General features: G+C 36.6%; 2 protein-coding genes across 3 annotated transcripts in view; one reads left to right on the forward strand and one right to left on the reverse strand.

The window, feature by feature from the left end:
- Positions 1–5,200, forward strand: part of LOC144432754 (uncharacterized) — a 73,602-nt gene extending 68,402 nt beyond the window's left edge. Inside the window, exons 11-12 of one of the 2 annotated variants that reach the window (XM_078121029.1) lie at positions 858–1,097; positions 1,638–5,200. In XM_078121029.1, the coding sequence (XP_077977155.1) occupies positions 858–1,097; positions 1,638–1,970 (573 nt within the window). In that variant the 3' untranslated portion in view covers positions 1,971–5,200. Of the gene's footprint in view, positions 1–857; positions 1,098–1,632 lie in introns of both variants that reach the window. The other variant, XM_078121037.1, reaches the window with a different exon arrangement.
- An 8,286-nt stretch (positions 5,201–13,486) lies between these two features.
- LOC144434512 (lysine-specific demethylase 5A-like) overlaps positions 13,487–20,141 on the reverse strand; it is a 29,074-nt gene continuing 22,419 nt past the window's right edge. Inside the window, exons 24-29 of the mRNA XM_078122976.1 lie at positions 19,324–19,503; positions 18,867–19,016; positions 16,864–17,973; positions 16,314–16,454; positions 16,181–16,283; positions 13,487–15,235 (exon numbers count right to left, since the gene is read on the reverse strand). Coding sequence (XP_077979102.1) covers positions 14,619–15,235; positions 16,181–16,283; positions 16,314–16,454; positions 16,864–17,973; positions 18,867–19,016; positions 19,324–19,503 — 2,301 coding nt within the window. The 3' untranslated portion in view covers positions 13,487–14,618. The remainder of the gene's footprint in view (positions 15,236–16,180; positions 16,284–16,313; positions 16,455–16,863; positions 17,974–18,866; positions 19,017–19,323; positions 19,504–20,141) is intronic.

A 20,141-nucleotide genomic window follows, 5' to 3' on the forward strand; every position in this document is an offset into this window, starting at 1 on the left:
TTGATCTCCATATGTTTGTCTCTATCTGTGTTGTGTTACACTCCTTGAGTATAATAGCACTAACTAACTACCTTTGGTGCCAGGTGGACAGAGAATTGCAATGTAATGTAATGTAATGTAATGTAATGTTGTGCCACATTGACTGAGCAATGTAATGCCAGCAACTTGGTGACCTGTGAAATAGTGTTAGTTAGTTCATTTCCAAGTTACTAAGCTCCCCCCCCCCCCTCCTCATATACACTGGTAACAGTGTCAAAGGGGAGGAAGAACAATTTTGATTTAAAAACATTGTCAGCTAAAGTCACTGACAACATGAATTTACATATTACAACTGATAATGAGTAAATTAATATCCAAGTGACATGAAACAGTGAAAGCTCTTCCAATGGTGTTATTTCAAAATGTTTTGCCGCTGGTGACACATAGACATACACGCATACTCTGTGTATATCGCATCCACTTTTGTTTTGTTGTAATCAGGTGTGTTCGCAATAGCGTGTGGCACATGATCTAGTGAAAGTACTTATACATACCTTATCATATGTAGAGATATATTGGTTGTATTCTGTGTTTCAAAACAAAATAATCTCGAGCACTATTGCAATGACGGTCATACAGTCATACTTTCACTGGTTGGTTCAACATGGTTTAGCAGTAGGAATAAAAATAAGGATAATAACCATGGAATAAAAGTTATCACCCAAAACCAAAAAAGTTACAAATTATAGTCAAATTGAATGCAAATAGATAGTATGAAAAAGTGGACCAGTACTTACTGTGGCAATTGATACAGAATACCATACTACTCTGTGTACTTGTAAAGATTTTAACCCCTGAATTGTCTTGTTTGTATACAGGGTTCAATAAGTCCACAAATGCCAGTGCAGTCACCCTTACCCAATGGTATTATACCGTCTCCATCGGCAGCAGTCAATCTTAAAGGTTTTCCAGTATCAACTATCAATCATTTTCATAGCATTAGTCCAAGTAGAAATAGTACTCCATCACCCATTACCATTACCAGTTCTACAGAGGCGTCACCTAACAATAGTGGACAGTTCACCTCAAATATGTTCACAGCTACAAGTAAGTTATATGCATGATAATGATGAGAGTGTTTTGGGGGTTTGCTTGGGGAGGGGGGGATATTTGAGATACCCCAATACCCCATTTTAGACCATACCGTCTGTGCCTTTCCATGTCAACAGTGATCTTGCAGTTCTGCACATGCATAAAACAAGCATTTTTCTTAATTTTTTTTTGGGGGGAGGGGGGGGGGTTTAGCTAAGAATTAATGCTGTGTATGGATGTTAAATCTCTTTCTGGGACCTCATTTTAGACCAAACAAAATAAAAAGTGGTGTAGAGTGGACCTCATTTTAAACTTCAGCTTGAAAATTAACACCCCAGTGTAGACCAAAGGGCTAGTAAACACACTCAGGGCAGCATATGTATGTACAGCCAATTATAGGGAGAAATAGTCGAACCGTCTCACCATTTATATGATTTTTGTGACAGGAACAGACAAAACAAGTCAATAGGTGGATAATTACTAGTAGACATCAAACTTGTATTGTTGCACAATATGTAACCATTATAACTTTGGTGTACTTTACCCTCCCCTCCCCTCTAGATAAGACCATGTCAGCAGCGGCAGCTAGGGTCAACACCAACTTCCAGAAACAAGTCCAGAAGCAGTCGTCAGTAGTAACACAGCCTTCCCCAATACAACAACATGTACAGCTACAGCAGCAGTCACCTCAGATCACTGCAAACATTGTGACTACGGGCAAACCACTACATCTCAACAATGCTTTGATATCCAACAGCCAACAACTGTTCAACATGCAACCGCTGCAGACAATACGGTTGCCAATCCAGCAAACCTTGGCGCTTCAACAACAGACAGCGCCACAGAAGACATTAGAACAGAAACAAACATTACTCGGACAGACTGACGAACCCATGTAGCTTTTTTTTATAGGCCTTCTATGGAGTATAATCTATTTTACCATGAAATAACATCGTTTAACTTTTTTGCTGCATTTTGTGAATATTAAAAAAACTGAAGAAGCTTGAATTGAATATATTTTAATATAATACCTCAGATGCCTATTTATTGACCTGGTGTTATGTAAATTGGAGTGATGTCATACATGTTATTGACTTCTGACCTAATGTTATGTAAATTAGAGCGAAATCATAGAAGTTATTGACCTCTGATAAGGTAATCTGTACATCAAAGTAGGTAATAGTTGTAATTGACCTCTGACCTAGTATTATGTAAATTGTAGTGATGTAATAGATGTTATTGACCTCTGATGAAGGACTTGTTATTGTCAATGCTCAATCAGATAGAGGCTAGTGGGGGATAAAGTGTATATCTCCCCCCACAGGGCCAATGTTCATGTTGATAGAAAGCTTTTCTATCTCAGGGAAAACTACGAAAGATGCGCAACAACGTTAAATCAAGATGAGGCTACGTGAATTTATATATATAAAATAATAAAAAACATATATGCTAAACGGCTATCATGTTTTCACAAGATATTTGCCATTTTTTGAAATATACGTAATGTTCCCAATCCATGGCAGACAAAGATTGGGTCGAAATGCTGACTTCCACGTGTCTGAAATGAACAAGCCAGCAGTGATCATCAGCTGCTGTATGGAATTCCGTACACTGCTTGAAGGACTTGAACTCCAAATATCAAAATACTGGCATCATTTTGGATTTTTTTTAGTGACACAAAAAAACAACAACATTACAAATGATCGTTTGTCGTACTTATTTACCCTAAAGCTTTATCACTTGAAAAAAAAAAACACACAATTTTTTTTTCACAAGATGTTCATGTCTTTATTCATGTTTTCATTGTGTAGAGTACTGCTACAAGACTATTCAAAAGGGACACTTAAAAAAAAAAATCTAATATATTATTATTTTGTGTCTCCTAAAAATTAAAAAAAAAAATTAAAAAAATCAAGCAAAAAATGATATATTCCTTTACAAGGGGATATTTACTGAGAATTTTCATGTATGGCGATAGAGAGTTTCTGTTTAAAAAAGTATTCTAAATTGTGTATGTAGTAAGTTAGAGGATCAGTGTGTTCAATGGAGTTTGCAATCAATGACAGTTCAAAGGTTACATGTTTATACTTTATTGGTCACTGTGTCATAATCATGTGACCACTGTGAACCAATCATTTGAACTGTGTATATGGTCATGACTGCCACAGATATTTGTTGATGGATTATAGTCAAGCCACTGCTTGTCTGACTCTCAACTTTTTACAGATTTTTAAAATTCAATTGTTGACGATTTCTGCTGTACAAAATTTAACTTGCCACTGTTGTATGATATATATATGAAACATTTCTGGACGTGTGTGAATGCACAAGTTTTTTTTGTATTTGTGCACATATGCATGCCATGTAGAAAGGTACCACTGCACACCGACAGCCAGACCGACAAAAACAGCACACCGACAGACAGACAGATAGATAGATACAAACACAATGGCTTCCTTAGAATTTTATACCAAGAAGTATACACATACAAGTCAATAGTATTTATATTTGCAAGCAGAGAACAGCCTTAAAAATGTGACATTCAGTGAGTCTTACAACAACTCATTCTTACCAAAAACTCTTGTACTGTTACAAAACAAAAAAAAGTTGTTCAAAAAAAAAAAGGCAAAAAATGTTCTATATTTTCTTCTCAACATGAATATTCATGTAATCAATTGTGTTTTGAAGGAACTTTTCCAAGATTATATGTAGCTGAGCTAAGAGGATATTTGTCTTATTTTTGTTGTTATTTTTTTTTCTTTGACCCTTTTCAGGTCAACAATAATGTACATACTCATATGTATTATTTTTTTTTGCAGGAAACACAAAAGTTTTTGTTGTCAAAATTGTGGCTGGGTAAACTATTGGAGTGAACTTTTTAAGTTTATTGTATTTATTTTAGAAGTTGAAACAAAGAGCTGTACACTGTTTACAATATCAAAAAAAACCACATATATTTAGAACCAATAGTTTCCAAATTGCCTGCATGCAATAATTACTACCAGGAGAGACAGGAAGACACCCTTTGATTTTATCAGAAAAGTGACACCAAAAAAAAAAATATTTGAAATTAAAACTCAGATGCTTAAACTCTGAAGAATGAAGGATATCTCATATCCTGATTGTGACAAGAAAATATTAACCAAAAAACCAACATTTTCCTACGTACATGTCTAGATATTTTACTAAATTCTGTGCCGACCGAGACTTAAATAGTATTGACAAGAAAGACTAAAACATTTTTTTTTGATGTCCAAACTGCAAACTGGTTGGAATTTGTTTTTTGGGTTGTTTTGTAAAATTTACACATTTCAAAAAAATGACAAGTGTTGATTGACATGTTGGTCTGCTTCAGTGATGGTTTTGAGAGACAGGATTGACCTTTCTTTGACCTATAACCTTTGACATCGTCTTTCAGGATTAGGATTTATCTTATTGGCTGTTGTCAAATCAGATCAGGGTGTGAATACAAGGGTGAAATCTGTTTAGGAGTGAATCAAGGTTTCAAACTTAAAATCTGCATACACCATACTTTCGGTGTAATGTGATGTTTGAAATGATAGTCTGAGAGGCCAGGGAGGCTAGACCCATTGTAATAGTTCCTGCAATTTCCTACAGGTCAGTTGATCGTACATTTCATGGTGTTCATATCAAGGCTTGTAATTGGTCAAAGAATTGGAGGGATGTAGATAAAGACTAGTGATTGGTCAGAGAATGGTATCTCTATAGATCAAGGCTTGCAATTGGTCAGAGAATGTGAGGCTTGTAGATACAGAGTAGCTCTATTGATAACTCTTAATCACAAAAAACTAATGTACTGAAAACAATGTTTTGCATCTATCTGAGTCTTGTGAAGGGTAGTTATTTGAAATGTTATCACTGTTGAAATGTTTATAGGAAAACAACCTAATGGTGATGCTGCTCATTGGTTGACAGGGGTACGCTGTGGTTTTGTACAAAATATATGGTGACAGACTAGGTACTCAACTCTGTGTGAATTCACTCATTGATCTGATTTGATAACAGACTACCAATACTTCCCAATGTTTACTTTGTATATGCTCAGAGCAGTTGAAAATGTTGTATGTCATGCCAAGTGCTGAAATCAGACTGTGCAAAAAAAAACATCTACCGATTTGTCTAAGTTAGTACTTGTTAATACCCCATGGCACATGTACACACACACACACACACACACACACACACACACACACACACATACACAACTCCTAGTTCAGACTTAACTAACATATCTTTTTCTATTATTCTTTATTTACCAGTCAGAGGGGATATCATCGGGACTTGTTTAGAAAAAACGAGGCTCAATGGGAGGGAGTTATTTGTACCCCCCATAACACTGCCGAGGTATAAAGCCCCTCAGAACCAGTCAAATATACAAAAGTTAATAATGTGATATATTTGTATCTCACATTACAGTATTGTTTGTTCTGTGTTTCATCAAATGTTCTCTTGTTTTGTCGTACAAACAAATCGTAAAGTACTGAACATTGAACAAACCTGAAATATACATTTAATACAGTTGCTAACTAGTCATGAAATCAAATTGTGTTAGACGTTCCCAGGCTAAGGATATTTATAGGTCGCATGTTAATACAACAAAACAGCTGGTTTTATAATTCATGTGGAAACATTGTATTCCAAGAGTATCAGGTTAAACTATGCTGCTACTGTGGTATAATGAACAGTCCGACAAGGGATAGCGCTAAGTCCAGAATATCAAAGTGTTCACTGTACTGAACCATATTTTAATGAACAAATTGAAGACTTGTTTTCAGGCCTGTTACAAGAAAAGTAACATAATGGAGAGTTAAGTTGTAATGAAGATAGTGTAGAGATATTTGTAAGGCCTCGTCTGTGAGGTACACCGTGACGGGGCACTCTCACACATCGGTCAACCCCTCCCATGAGTGAGAGGAGGGTGGAATGACGTGATGTATCTTACAGTCTAGGTAATGCCATGTCAGGTTTTTACTGTTTGACTGTGTATTACCCGCAGTTTAAACCCCTAAAGCACCAGATAGCCTTACAGACCAATACACACACACACACACACACACACACAAAATAGAATAGAACTATGCAGAATATATTTGTTTACATACATGTGAAAACTCACCCAGTCCTGTGTCTCAACTCTCTCTTTACTTTTTTAATTCAAACATTTACACAGTTTCCTTCAAAATATATACGTTGCCTAAAAAAGTAACCAAGTTTCCATTTCCTAGGAATTTGTCCGAGTTTTAATACTGACGACTACTTGTTTGATATTTTTTACCGTATACTACTAGTAGATTCCTACAATACATTATACAAAGAAGCAGTGACCATGCAAAGCAAATATGCAAATCAGTTGAGAGGCTTTCACGACGTCATAATCAAATATTGGATGCATTGTATAAATAGTAACTTTGTCTCTATTCTGTAATTTTCTCCATTTTTATGTCGGTATTTGTAGCATGTGTCAGTTTAGGTTGGTTTGTGTCTTCAAACCCATTTAGTATCCTAATCCATGGTATCCCTTCGGTTTTTTTTAGTCATGTGTAAAGTCAACATTTTGTTTTCCATGGTGCCAAGATTTTTTTTTATTTTTTCAGAAGGGTGCTGGAGTCACCTGTCAAGTCAAAATTTGAACCCGACTTAGGTGGTACTGAGTTTTAAGTTTAAATTTGAATTGACTTAGGTGGTACTGTTTGTAAAGTTCAGATGTAAACTGACTTATTAAAAATGGGTACTGAGTGTCATTTTTTTTTTGAATTTTGAGTGACTTGAGTGGTCCTGGTAGTCAGTATTGGTTACTTGGGTGGCACTGACAGTGAAGTCTGTCACCTTGATGGTAGCTGATGTTATCAAAGTGTAGAATAGTGGAACTGATAAGGTCAAGGTCGCGGTTAGAATGATATTTGTGCTAAAAAAAAGAAAGTCACCATGGTCACAGTCAAAGTGATTACTGATTGATTAAAACTGAGGCTGTGACAGTGTGTGTAGACAGCTGACATGAACACATAGTGCAAGTGTGCCATGGGTTTTAGGATGTAAAAGGAAATGGATTCCAATCTCTCCTGCCACCACAATTCATTACCACTTTTTGTCCAATGTCAGCAGGTATTTTAACACAAAATGGCATTTTTTGTAACCAAAAAAGCCTCTTGTAAATAAAGTAATTAATTTATACATTTAAAGGAAATGGTGTGTCTTTGTTTTTCTGTATGTTTGTTTGTTTGTTTGTTTGTTTGTTATAGGTAAATGTTTCAGTATTTCCGATACAACTTTAATACAAAAAAATTGTGATATATATTGTTGTGTGTGTGTGTGCGTGTGCGTGCGTGTGTGCAATTATAAGTTTGTAATACATGTGGGATATTACTGGTAATGCTGTTTACCAAACTTCTATTGCAAACACTGCAGTTGTCAATCCCAATTCCGGTCATCTCCCCCCAACACCCCAACACCCCCCCCCCCCCCATCCCACCCGTTATCATTTGACTCATATCTTCACACTAAAGTGACAAGCTAAGTTATTAACTTATTTTATTTTATTTTCAAGTGATTTACAAAACTTTATTTCCCACAATAGAATCACGGTACAATGATGAAAAAAATGATCTAGTGTAATTTCACTGTTGATGCATACTTTCCATGGCATCAAAAATTGTCTCCAGGCATACATTGTTAACGTAATTGGATGTAATGTCATAATGAGTTTCGTTAAACATTCTACATGTACTAAATTACATCATTAAATCATTTAGATGTTAGACCTTAAAGCTACACTAGCCGTAACTTGAGTACAATTTTTACGATCGGATATAAACCAGCAATGTGTTCACTGAAAATTGTCCAAATACCGATAATTGGACGCTGATGTAGAGGTGTAGTACAGCAACAGTTTGAAATCGTGATCGCATTGAGAGAGATGATTTTAGGATGTAGAACCAAAAATCTACTTAATGGGATTTATAACACCACCATAACCATACTATGTGTACAGCTACACAAATACTCATAGGTGATTCAATACTTTTCAACATATACGATATTTATCAGTAAGTCATTACATACCTAACGCTTTAATGTCAGATTTGAGTTCTACCGAACAGCATGTGATGTGTCAGTATTTTTTTTTATAAAGAACGGTACAATTACATTCTAATATGCATCGAAAATAATCTCAGCTTAAAAACTATTCTAGCTGCGACTGTGATGGTGGGTTCTTTTGGGTTCTTTTGGTTTTAAACTTTCCAAAACTCAGCGCTCTCAACGGCGATCACTATTTCAATCTGTTTCTGTACTGATTATAGTCCTGGTTGCATAGCCTCTTGCCGTTGAGGGCTACACCCCTCTGTGAGGGTTACAACCCCAGCAAAGGGATGTAGCCCTCAACGGCAAGAGGCTGTTTAACCAAGACTATACGGATTATGGATACACTGGTTGATATTATCAACAATGTACAATGTCTAATTAGGGGAGAACCATTTGATTTCGGGGGGGGGTATGGAGGATTTTGAGAAAAAAAATTCGGTGCAAATGTTTTTAATACAAGTATAAATTCCTGTTTTTTTCCAGCACTTATCATTAAAGCATGTACTATATAGCTCTGCTTTAAACCCAAGTGCACACAAAGTTTTCCTTTCCTTTTCTGACCCAAGAAAACATATTTCAGGATTTTTGTTGCAATATCTCAATGACACAGTCAATATCTAAAGGGGACTATTTGGCTTCTGTAAATTAAGACAATTTAAAAAACAAGACAGGAGTCAATAAACTAGTGTTAAAATCAATATATTTTTCTTCTGGTTCCTGGTACTACTATGATGGCTTAAAGGAAAGCAATTCACAGGGGTCAGGAGTACAGCACTCCCCAGTTCAGTCAGCTCCTCAGGGATATTTTACCAGTCATCTTTTGTACATGCAAATTTAAGTAGCAGAAGTATGGTTGGTAGACAGACGTCTTTCATACTAACTGCTAATTCTTCTACTTGCACAGAACAAGTTATTTAGAGGTACAGTTGTGAACCATTGTGACGTGGTATAGGTATGAACAACGCATTACAAACTTAATGACTAATTAAAAAAAAATTTGCACTGCTACTCCATTTGAAAAAAAAAATTGATGCAGGACTGACAGTAGAAAAAAAATTGCTGTCACTCTGACTGGAAAAAAAATTTGCTCCCATACCTACCTTCCTCCATACCCCTACCCCCCCCCCGAAATCAAATGGTTCTCCCCTTATTGGTATTTTAACGATTTTCAGTAAATTTTTAGTGGTTGTTTGATCGAAAAATGATACTCCAGTTACAACTAGTACAACAGTTTACAAATGTAATATTTAGTGACAATCAAACCGAGCCCTCGCCCAAGACCCAAACTTGCCACTACACTACACTACACTACACTACACTACACTATACTACACTACACTACCTACAGATAATATTGACCACTATTATATAAAGTAACATACACAGTGTCTTTTTATAAGCAAGTTACCAATTTTTAGTGAATAATATCTTTGGTTATTTAATGAAAAAAATGTACCAGTTGCAGCTAGTGCAGGTTTAAACGACAAGGCCACGGTAAATCAATGGTGTCTAGGACGAAGGACATTGTCAAGGTCATAGTACTCTAAACTATATATTAAAAGGTAAGATATACTAGTATTTCCTGTGTACGTGTTTTTTTCCAGTTGCCACTTCCTGCTTGACTGACGTCATCACTTTATGACAGCTACCCACTTTGCAGACATTTTCTTGAGAAACATTGCATGGAGATGCATTTAACCATCTTTAAGACGTTTCTCTCTAACGTCTGTGATTTACAACATGGACTATTTTCGTCATGGATGACAATTATCATGACGCAATATTAAAAAGAAGAAGTCACAAAAATATGTCAAAATAGCCAATAGATCTCTATGTCAAATATTCTGATTTGTTTGTATATGGTAATATTACAGGTTTTTGTATTTACGTCTAATAGGTCATGTAACTCGTTTTCAAGGTGTTCCAAGAACCACTGTCTCAGGTATAGTGATTGTATTAAACTGTGTGATTGTCGTACCCCAGAAAAATGGGGGGTAAATATGATTGTGTACTAGTAATTATGATGACCATGAACGTCACAAGTATATGCTTTCCTGACAAATTACAACTACAAGATATAAATCTCCTCTGGACACCAAACGAACTATATACTGTCTATTATAAAGGAACAATAATTATTATAATATGTAATAACACATGTAATACAAGTCTAGATTGTCCTAAACGGGGTACACTATTCGCTAAGCATAAAAAAGAACTACGATAGTTACACAGAATGAATTAGAAAAAAAAGGAATCTATGAGTGAGATGACGGTGAGAAGGAACTTTTGCATCAAAAGAAAATATCGCAATAAAGATGTAGCATGAACTGTTAATGAGAGAAGTGGATACCGTAGTCTGGATGCCAACGTGGTGTCTAACTAAACCACGTGAGTGGAGGTGTAAATGGTAACGATACTGTATAGGAACTAGACTATGTGAGTGGAGGTGTAAATGGTAACGATACTGTATAGGAACTAGACTATGTGAGTGGAGGTGTAAATGGTAATGATACCGTATAGGAACTAGACTGTGAGTGGAGGTGTAAATGGTAACGATACTGTATAGGAACTCGACTGTGAGTGGAGGTGGGAATGGTAACGATACTGTATAGGAACTAGACTATGTGAGTGGAGGTGTAAATGGTAACGATACTGTATAGGAACTAGACTGTGAGTGGAGGTGTAAATGGTAACGATACTGTATAGGAACTAGACTGAGTGGAGGTGTAAATGGTAACGATACTGTATAGGAACTAGACTATGTGAGTGGAGGTGTAAATGGTAACGATACTGTATAGGAACTAGACTGTGAGTGGAAGTGTAAATGGTAACGATACTGTATAGGAACTAGACTATGTGAGTGGAGGTGTAAATGGTAACGATACTGTATAGGAACTAGACTATGTGAGTGGAGGTGTAAATGGTAACGATACTGTATAGGAACTAGACTATGTGAGTGGAGGTGTAAATGGTAACGATACTGTATAGGAACTAGACTATGTGAGTGGAGGTGTAAATGGTAACGATGCTGTATAGGAACTAGACTATGTGAGTGGAGGTGTAAATGGTAACGATGCTGTATAGGAACTAGACTATGTGCGTGGAGGTGTAAATGGTAACGATGCTGTATAGGAACTAGACTATGTGAGTGGAGGTGTAAATGGTAACGATGCTGTATAGGAACTAGACTATGTGAGTGGAGGTGTAAATGGTAACGATGCTGTATAGGAACTAGACTATGTGAGTGGAGGTGTAAATGGTAACGACGCTGTATAGGAACTAGACTGTGAGTGGAGGTGTAAATGGTAACGACACTGTATAGGAACTAGACTATGTGAGTGGAGGTGTAAATGGTAACGACACTGTATAGGAACTAGACTATGTGAGTGGAGGTGTAAATGGTAACGACACTGTATAGGAACTAGACTATGTGAGTGGAGGTGTAAATGGTAACGATACTGTATAGGAACTAGACTGAATATTGCAGTACAGGAAAGGGGCCTACGTGACCTGAACAACAAATTTTTGACAATGACGTACACATTCTCGTCGATGTGATATGGAAGGTCACAAGTTCAAACACACCCCAATACATGTATCTGCAAGAAACTTATGAGGACAAAGAACGAGCTCGAATCCATTTTCAACTCGACCATTATAACTTAAATCGTTGAGACGGTTGAACGCGTTAGCTTATAGCTGGACTTCTGTACGATTATCTTAGCAAGAAATTGAAGTTAGACAAGGAATTTGATTTTAAAAAAATTATGGAACAGGAACGACAAATCATTAATGAAAGAGTGTTTTTGGTAAATAAAGAAGACGAAATCTAGCGAAGGGAAAAAGAGGTGTATATAAGAAAATGTCTAGTAAATGCTAAAGTGCTAAGGGCAGATAAACTGACACAAATAGTATAGGAGATATAATTGCTGTAAAAGAGAGCAGTCCAGATGAGAAAACAGAAAACTGCAAAGACATCAACACGCTTGAAATCAAAGATGACACACAGATGCATCGAGGAGGAACGTAAGAAATGGCGACATACTACGTCTGATAGAGTGAAAGAGGATTCGGAAGAGACAGATTAAGACATAGAGTAGGACCCATTCACTTGAACAATTCAGCTTGAAGGAATGTTATGACAATGATAACATAATACATGCAATTGCAACCAATCGTCTGAAACTCAAGAAGATGTATCCATATGTATTACCTAAATCCAATTACATGTAACGAAGTGCTAGTTCTCTTTTCTTTCTTTTTTAAAATAAACTTATTGAAATTTGAAGTCATTTGTAAGAAGTGTTTTTGTTTTACTGTAAAATTCTTTGTATATGAGGACATGGAAGTAGAACCCCATGGTTCTACTTCCATGATGAGGATAAGTGAATTATCTATAGTGTCAATAAGTTTATAAAGTAGCGACAGTTAAAGTAATAGCTATAGTTTAGTGATCCTTTATGAATACTGGCTTTTACATGTAAAGGGTAAAAGACATTCAACATATATATGGAAATGACTACAGTCTCTGTCATAACGGGAAGCTTGTTGTACATGTATTACATGATGGCCCAAATAACTAATATATTATCAGCACTGACTTGCCAGTATATTTCACGCTGGTCCTATTAAGTTTATATTAAGGTGTTGGTTGAAATTCAACTACTTTCCAATATACATGATATACGCTCTGTAGGTTGGTGTGTTTATCCGTACCAGGTTTACTGAGCACGTAAATTTGCCATTTTTGTCAGTGAGATATTTCAACTGTTTGCAACTGGTGTACTATCACTTGAGGGCGCTAATAGGTATTGACTGCTACGATCATCATGGAATCATCGTGTAATCTGTCGTGTAATGGCCTTACAAATACTGCCACTGGGGGCGCTATTTGTTTTGATTGCGATGATATAAAAACGACCAAACACGAGGCATGTCTTCAAACACGCTGCAATGCAACTGTTCAAATAACAAAAGCATTGGAATAAAGGTCTTCAGCTGGTTCTTCAATAAACTGAATTGGCTACCCATTCTCTACATTGAAAAGCAAATGTCAATTACTTTTCACACCCAACAGGAAACAGGTGTCCTAAACAGTTGAGTAAACTTCTTTTTTTTTACTTTTGATTTTTCTGCCAATAAGAAAAAACACTGCAAGTATGCAGATCTCCACACCAATTCCATATATGCTGAATACTCTCCGAGTTAAAAATTCCAGTTAACATGTTCATATCTAGTTAATACCATACAAACAGACACAGAATTCTTCAAACACACGATACTAAAACACACATGCAATCATAAATGTGATGTAAGGGTATTTATTTATTTTTAGAATAATGAACATACTCAGAAAGATGCACACATATTGTATAGATACCTCCCCTTGTAGATATCCTTGCAACGATTTGTTGACTTCCAAGAAGAAAAAAAAAAGACTAAATTTCACGAAACACATCATGTCACCAAGTATAGCGATGACACGTTGAAATAAAATAACAATACATAAAACTAAATGGTAAGCTGATAACAAATCATTTTTTTACTGAGGTGGAAAAAATAACACCATCTTATCAAAGTCACACACTGCACAACTTGCAATGTACAATAACGCACAGGCTGCATTTAGCCATGATAAATAGGTTTGCTTTATATTTTTTTTTGGAGTGGTTTGTTTTTGTTGCCATTGTGCGAGTCACAAATCTTGTCTCTGTGCACACAGATTTCAGTATCCCGCTAGACTCTAGCAGCATTGTTCTCTCTCATTTCACAACTCTCCTTAAACATTAACTTTTCCCCATTCATGCAATAATGCCTAGCCTAGGACTGAAGTATTTAAGGGTATGGGAGTAACGTCTCTTCTCCTTATGACATGCATGTCAAACTGTATGTCCGTTCTGTTTTTTGGAAAATACGCTTTCTACAAAATGACCAAAAAACACAAATAACTAAAACCAGCGACTAACAAAAACACTATTCAAACTTTACGCCAGTATTCTCTTTAAATTACTAGTCTAAACATCTACTGTTTTTGTTTTTGTATCTTTTCCTTTTTCTTTGCGATTTGCATTTCATTCCATTTTTTTTTTCATTTTGCTATTTTTCAACTATTTTTTGTAATTTTTCTCCCTTTATCTTTGTTCGTACATCTACATGCTATCAAAATCATGTTTTTTCTTTTCATGTCACCATCCTGTATTTTGTGCGGCACAAAAAAAAGAAGAAAAAAAAGCTGTACATTTGGAAATGAAGATGAGGTATTGTGAAGAAAGTGTTATCATTTGACCATAGGATTCTTAGACACTGGATGAAATGTACAGAAAGAGTAGTAGAGATGGAACTATAATACAAAGTTGATACGGTGACATTGAATCAAAGACAACTATTGGAGAAAAAAAACTGAAGCATCACACATTCAGTAAATCATCCACTGTGGTGTAATGTTACGACTGAACCTGCCCGTTCACTTTAGCCGACTCTGTAACCATCATCGGCTCAACAGGTTTGTCAGTAATTTCTACTACTTCCATTGGTTCAAGCAACGTCTCCTTCAGTGTTTTCTCTTGTACTGTAACTGTATTTACTGTGCTTGCAATGTCATCAATGTTCATAGGTTCTGGTGAATTGTTTTCAACTGGTGTGGATGTCACCGATATGATCTCTTCCACGTCAACTTTCTGTGGAATATTCTCAGCTTTTTTCTGGTTTTCTTTCTCCTCTTCTCTATGTTCCATGTGCTCCTCCATTTCTTTACCGTTCTTCTCGGCAATCATGGCTCGGGCCTTTTCTCTAGCGACTTGTCTGCTTTTTCGTCGAGTACATGTTGAGCAGATGAATTCCTCGTTTTCAGCTAACTCAGTAGACAGGCCAATACACAGGAGATGAAACCACTGTTCACAATCATCACACTGTACCCAATTGATGTCATCACCGGTAGGCTGTTTACAGGTTTTAGCTGAACATTTCTCATCTTCTTCTTCGTCATCATCATCATCTTCTTTGACCGTCTTCTCTTTGTCTGTTTTTATCTTCTCTTTGTTATCTTGATCTAATGGCATTACTGTTGGTTACAGAACAGAAATTAACACACATTTAGCTTATACCATCTACATTAAGACAAACTCCAAACAAAATAACAACAATAACAATACACAGATACTTTCAAAATTACAACTGACATAATACAATTAACTGCAGACATCAGACCGTGGACAAACAGAACGTAGTGTTACAAACAGGAAAAGTAAACAATTGAATTGGATTAACAACACTTGGCACACAGAAGTACAGAGACTTGCATTACATTTCATCATTCGACAAGAACAGCTATATCGCCTTGTTATATAATAGTTCACATTCACACACAAAGTTCCAGTTCCCCTGGCATTTCATGCATGCATAAAGAGGTCATACAACTATTCATATCAAACCATGAAATGTAATACAACCCTCTTGCTGTTTCAAGTGCTATAATAATCCAATTCTTTTGTTTACTTTCCCTGTTTGTAACAGCTTCTGTTTGTCCACAGTCATTATTGTTTGTTAATTGCGTAGGTGTGCTGGGTAACTGATAACCGTGGTTAGATTAACAACTTTTTTTCCCCCCCGAATCTTGCGCTTCTCTTTTTTACCTTTATCTACTAACAATATTATAAAATTACAGCCAAGAATGTTGTCATTTTTAAATTTACACCATCTTTAAGCAGGATAACTTTAAAAAATACCACTATTTAGAAAATACAATTGATGAACTTTATGTGCTCAGCGTCACGGTTACTCAACTGAAAACAATGTCAAAGGTCAATGTATGCTGTATCATAGCTGACAGCACAAGCCCATTACAGACAACATCATAACTTGAACAGGAAATGGTTTCATATTCTGGGCACTATAAAAACCTTGTATTTTGGTCAGCATACATTCTTTTACAAACAAACAAAACAAACAAACAAGCAAAACAAACTAACAAACAGACAAGCAATCTTTTAATATAAATATATCTTACTTTTCTTCTTCTTTTTCTTCTTTTCCTTGACATCCTTCTTCTCATCTACTTCTTTCTTATCTTTGTCCTCCTTTTTTATTTTCTTCTTTTTCTTCTTGTCCGGTCCACCACCACCACCACCACCACCACCACCACCTCCTCCACTACCACTACCCTTGTCAGAGCCAGTATCTCCACTATCACTTTCACCTGCATTCTCCTTCTTTCTCTTTTTCTTCTTCTCCTTCTCACTCGTCTTCACTCTCGGTACTTTGCATTCACCTTCATCAGTTGGCTGATGTAGACAAAACAAACGTGTTACACTTCAAATCAACACTTTTCTACTTTCAGGTAACAACGCAACCTTTACATAACGAATCCTGTTACAGTTCATTTGTTTACTTTCCCCGTTTGTAATAGGTTTGATTCGTCTAGTCTGATGTCGGCACTTGTATTTCAGCATTTACTTTAGTACACTTGTATTGATTACTACAATCAACTTACATATGATATTGGTGATAACTTATTCCTTGATGTTTTGGGTTTAACTTTGTGTATCCTAAAAATGTACAGCTTAAATCACTTTGCAAAGAACATGTATACCTTTTGAAGTGTTGTCTAGAGTTTTAGCGTTTGTTAGCAATTATGAGATAAACTAAATTTCACATATTTTCAAACCATTACACTGTCCTCATTTGTCTTACCTCTCCTGTAGCAAACTGTTCCAAGAACTTCTCATCATGTTGAGGCTGACAGGCTTGTAATATTCGCCAGATGTGCTGAGTTTCATCCAGTGAGACTTCCAGCAAATCACCTTCCATCATCAAATCTTCCAACTGTGCCTTTGCCATTTCTGACAATTCTAACACTGGTGGATCCAACGACTTGGGCACGTGGGGAGTCTTACGTGACTGTTTACGAGGGGTGGTACTTTGCGGCGTCTTGGATGCCGAGCTATAGGCATGTTCTGAGCTGAATACAATGGGCGACTGTTGCGACATATCTCCTGTAAGTTCTTCTTGCTTGATGACAATAGTTTGTTGGAGTGGCGACTGCTGCTCTGTGTTCTCTATGACGACGCTACTCATTTTCACTACTGCTTTTTCTTCACTGTTGTTTGTACTCTGCAGAGCTTCAGGGTTTGTAGGAACTGGAGGCATGCCATGTAATATGGATGAGGGATGTACTGGGGAGTCACCCCCGCTAAATGCATTGTGTGTTACAGTCTGCAAGTGTTCCTGAAGCTCAGGGTTACTGGCTGCCTTTTTCAGCTCAGCAGTGATAATTTTCTCAGTCTTTTCGCGTGCAGCTTGTTCCACCATTTTCTGACTTAACACTGATAATTTCGCTAATGCTGATGCTAGTTCATCGGTTGCTAGAGCCTGCCTTGCCCTGTCCTGCCAACTCATGGCCCTCTCCGTGAGACACTGAAGTGCTTCCCCTTCTGGCAGCCTAACTGGCAACTTTTGTAGCGACACAAGGAGAGATAAGATTGTTTCGAGTCTAGGTCGACGTGACCGCAAACACAACGGACACAGGAACTTGAGATCCCTAGCAGTTTGCATTGGCATAGATCCAGCTTGGCCATTCTTGTTTTTACTGCTGTTAGATTTAGGTAATGTCACACATGTGCTGTGGAACCAGTCTTTGCACAGTTCACATTGTAACATGGGAGTATAGATACCTTTGCGACAGATACAATATTTGCCCTGTTCAACGTCTTCCTCTTCAAGTTGTTGTTTAGATAGGTTTTTATCACGCAGCATTCTCATTGCATCAATTTCCTTGCGTTCAGCTTCCTTGAATGATGCCACCTGTAAAGGAACAATATCCATACATCAAATATCTTGAAGGCATACAACTTTGACAAAAGAACATTTTTTTGCTGTAATTTACCCATTGAACTGTACATCATTCGAATTCTTATAGAAACTACTGATATGTGGGTGACGTCACCCTGTAGTCTATGTTCAGTGACAATATGTTTTTCTAAGATTAAAAATGACACAAATAGAATAGGCTTTGAGGTACGTGCACCAACAAATTCACTCAAGTGAAAATACTTGCATAAAACATTGATTAAACTATTCTAATACAAATGCTAACATTGGTGAGATATGTTAACAATTCTGGCATTGGTCGATGGCATAACAGGTGTTTCTCCTCAACAACTTTGTACGTCTCATTATATATACTAAATGTTGTCATCAAATTAGGTGTGTATTATGCCTAAATATCAGATTTGAGCTCTGACAAAGGTAAGTATAGAGTGAGTAGAGTGCTACATTAGCTACAACTGGAACGTGTTCTGAAACTGTTTTGTTAGATATAATGATGTAATCATAATATTGTACACTGTGTACATACATGAATCACCTGTAAGTAAATGTATTTGTACAGCAGTACACATATAGTATGGGCCAATATATCCAATCGAACTGGTTTTTGGGTACACACCAACAGATCAGTGCCCCAATGAATCACGATTTTGACCTGTTATTGTATTACTTTATGGATAAAACTGACCTCTAATTGACATGTGCAATGTGTACCAATTTCCAGTCAATATATTGTTGGGTGTCTGACTAAAAATATACATGTAATACGTCATCAGTTACAGCTAGTGCATGCAACAAAAAATACCCACAAATACATATGAACGTTAGCTTGTGTCTGTATGCTGATACACAACATCATTTCTACTCACTATGGCGGCAGGATCTCTACATTCATCTGGTTTTGCATCCACTCCATTACTAGTTTCCTTTTCTTTTTCCCTGTCACCTGTTTCTTTCATCTTCTTTCTTCTATTCTTACTGGCAGCATACACACCGATGTCACTCCTTGGTGACAGAACCTAGTGTTAATGTATAAACACAATGTGGGTGTGATAATCATACCAGTCGACAGAATTGCTGAGGATGTGTGACAGCACAGTCTCCTCTCAAAACTGAAGTTAGGATTTTCATCGAAACAGGGTCACTTCCATCATTTCTCATTTATAATTTTACAAGAGGTAGAATGCGTATTTGAATGCTATTTACATTGGCTGTGGGTGAAACATACACACATTCACACATACACACATATATATATACATACACACTGTACTTGACACAAAGCAGACAATCAAGACTATATCAAAGACAAACAAGATTACACACCTCTAGCAGAGTGAACTGTGAGTTCTTCTTTAGGAAAGTCCTGGCAGTTCTTTCTCTCCATGATCTTGCTGCTGCTACCTGGGACTCAACCTGTGGCAATTGTTCAAGTCTGACAGGAATGGGCCTCCCTTTCATGACCAAGTTTTCCAAGACATCTAGGTACGGGTAGTGTTCAGCATTCTGTAAGATAAGCACACAAATTATACATTACAAAATTCAATATTTAATTAATGTGGTGACAAGATGGGTTACATTTGTTCCACAATTTTCATGGTGTATACACATTGCACCGCCTCTTTTATCCTCTGTATTAATTCATCTGAGGAAATAACACTGCAGGACTGTGTATTGATACACACATTACAAAGTTGTAAAACCACTTACTTTCATGGACTAAGTGCAGCTAAATCCATAGTAGATAGAGCCATACTGGTTAAACGACAACAATTTGAATATCTCACATCAACAGTTCACCATTACTTATCTTTATGTCAAAGGTCATTTCAACAACTATACTATGCTAATAAATGTTGCAACCGTTGAGAACCAGACAGTCATGAAAACTACAATCTGGTCGTGCTTATGTTAGTTGCTCTAGGTTTCATCTAGCTATTTATTCAATACACATCAGCACAATAGATTTGTGAAAATGTGGAGCTACATAGCACAGAACGGTCTTTCTCTTAAACTTCAGCATGTGACTTCTATGTTCTAGTATGTGATACTTGTATGAAATGAACACATCTAGCACAGAATATGAAACATATTCATTTGCATGCACACTAGAATAATGTTCCAAATGTATAAAGCTCTCAAAG

Source organism: Glandiceps talaboti, chromosome 1 (genome assembly GCF_964340395.1).
Source record: "Glandiceps talaboti chromosome 1, keGlaTala1.1, whole genome shotgun sequence".
Classification (NCBI taxonomy): Eukaryota; Metazoa; Hemichordata; class Enteropneusta; family Spengelidae; genus Glandiceps; species Glandiceps talaboti.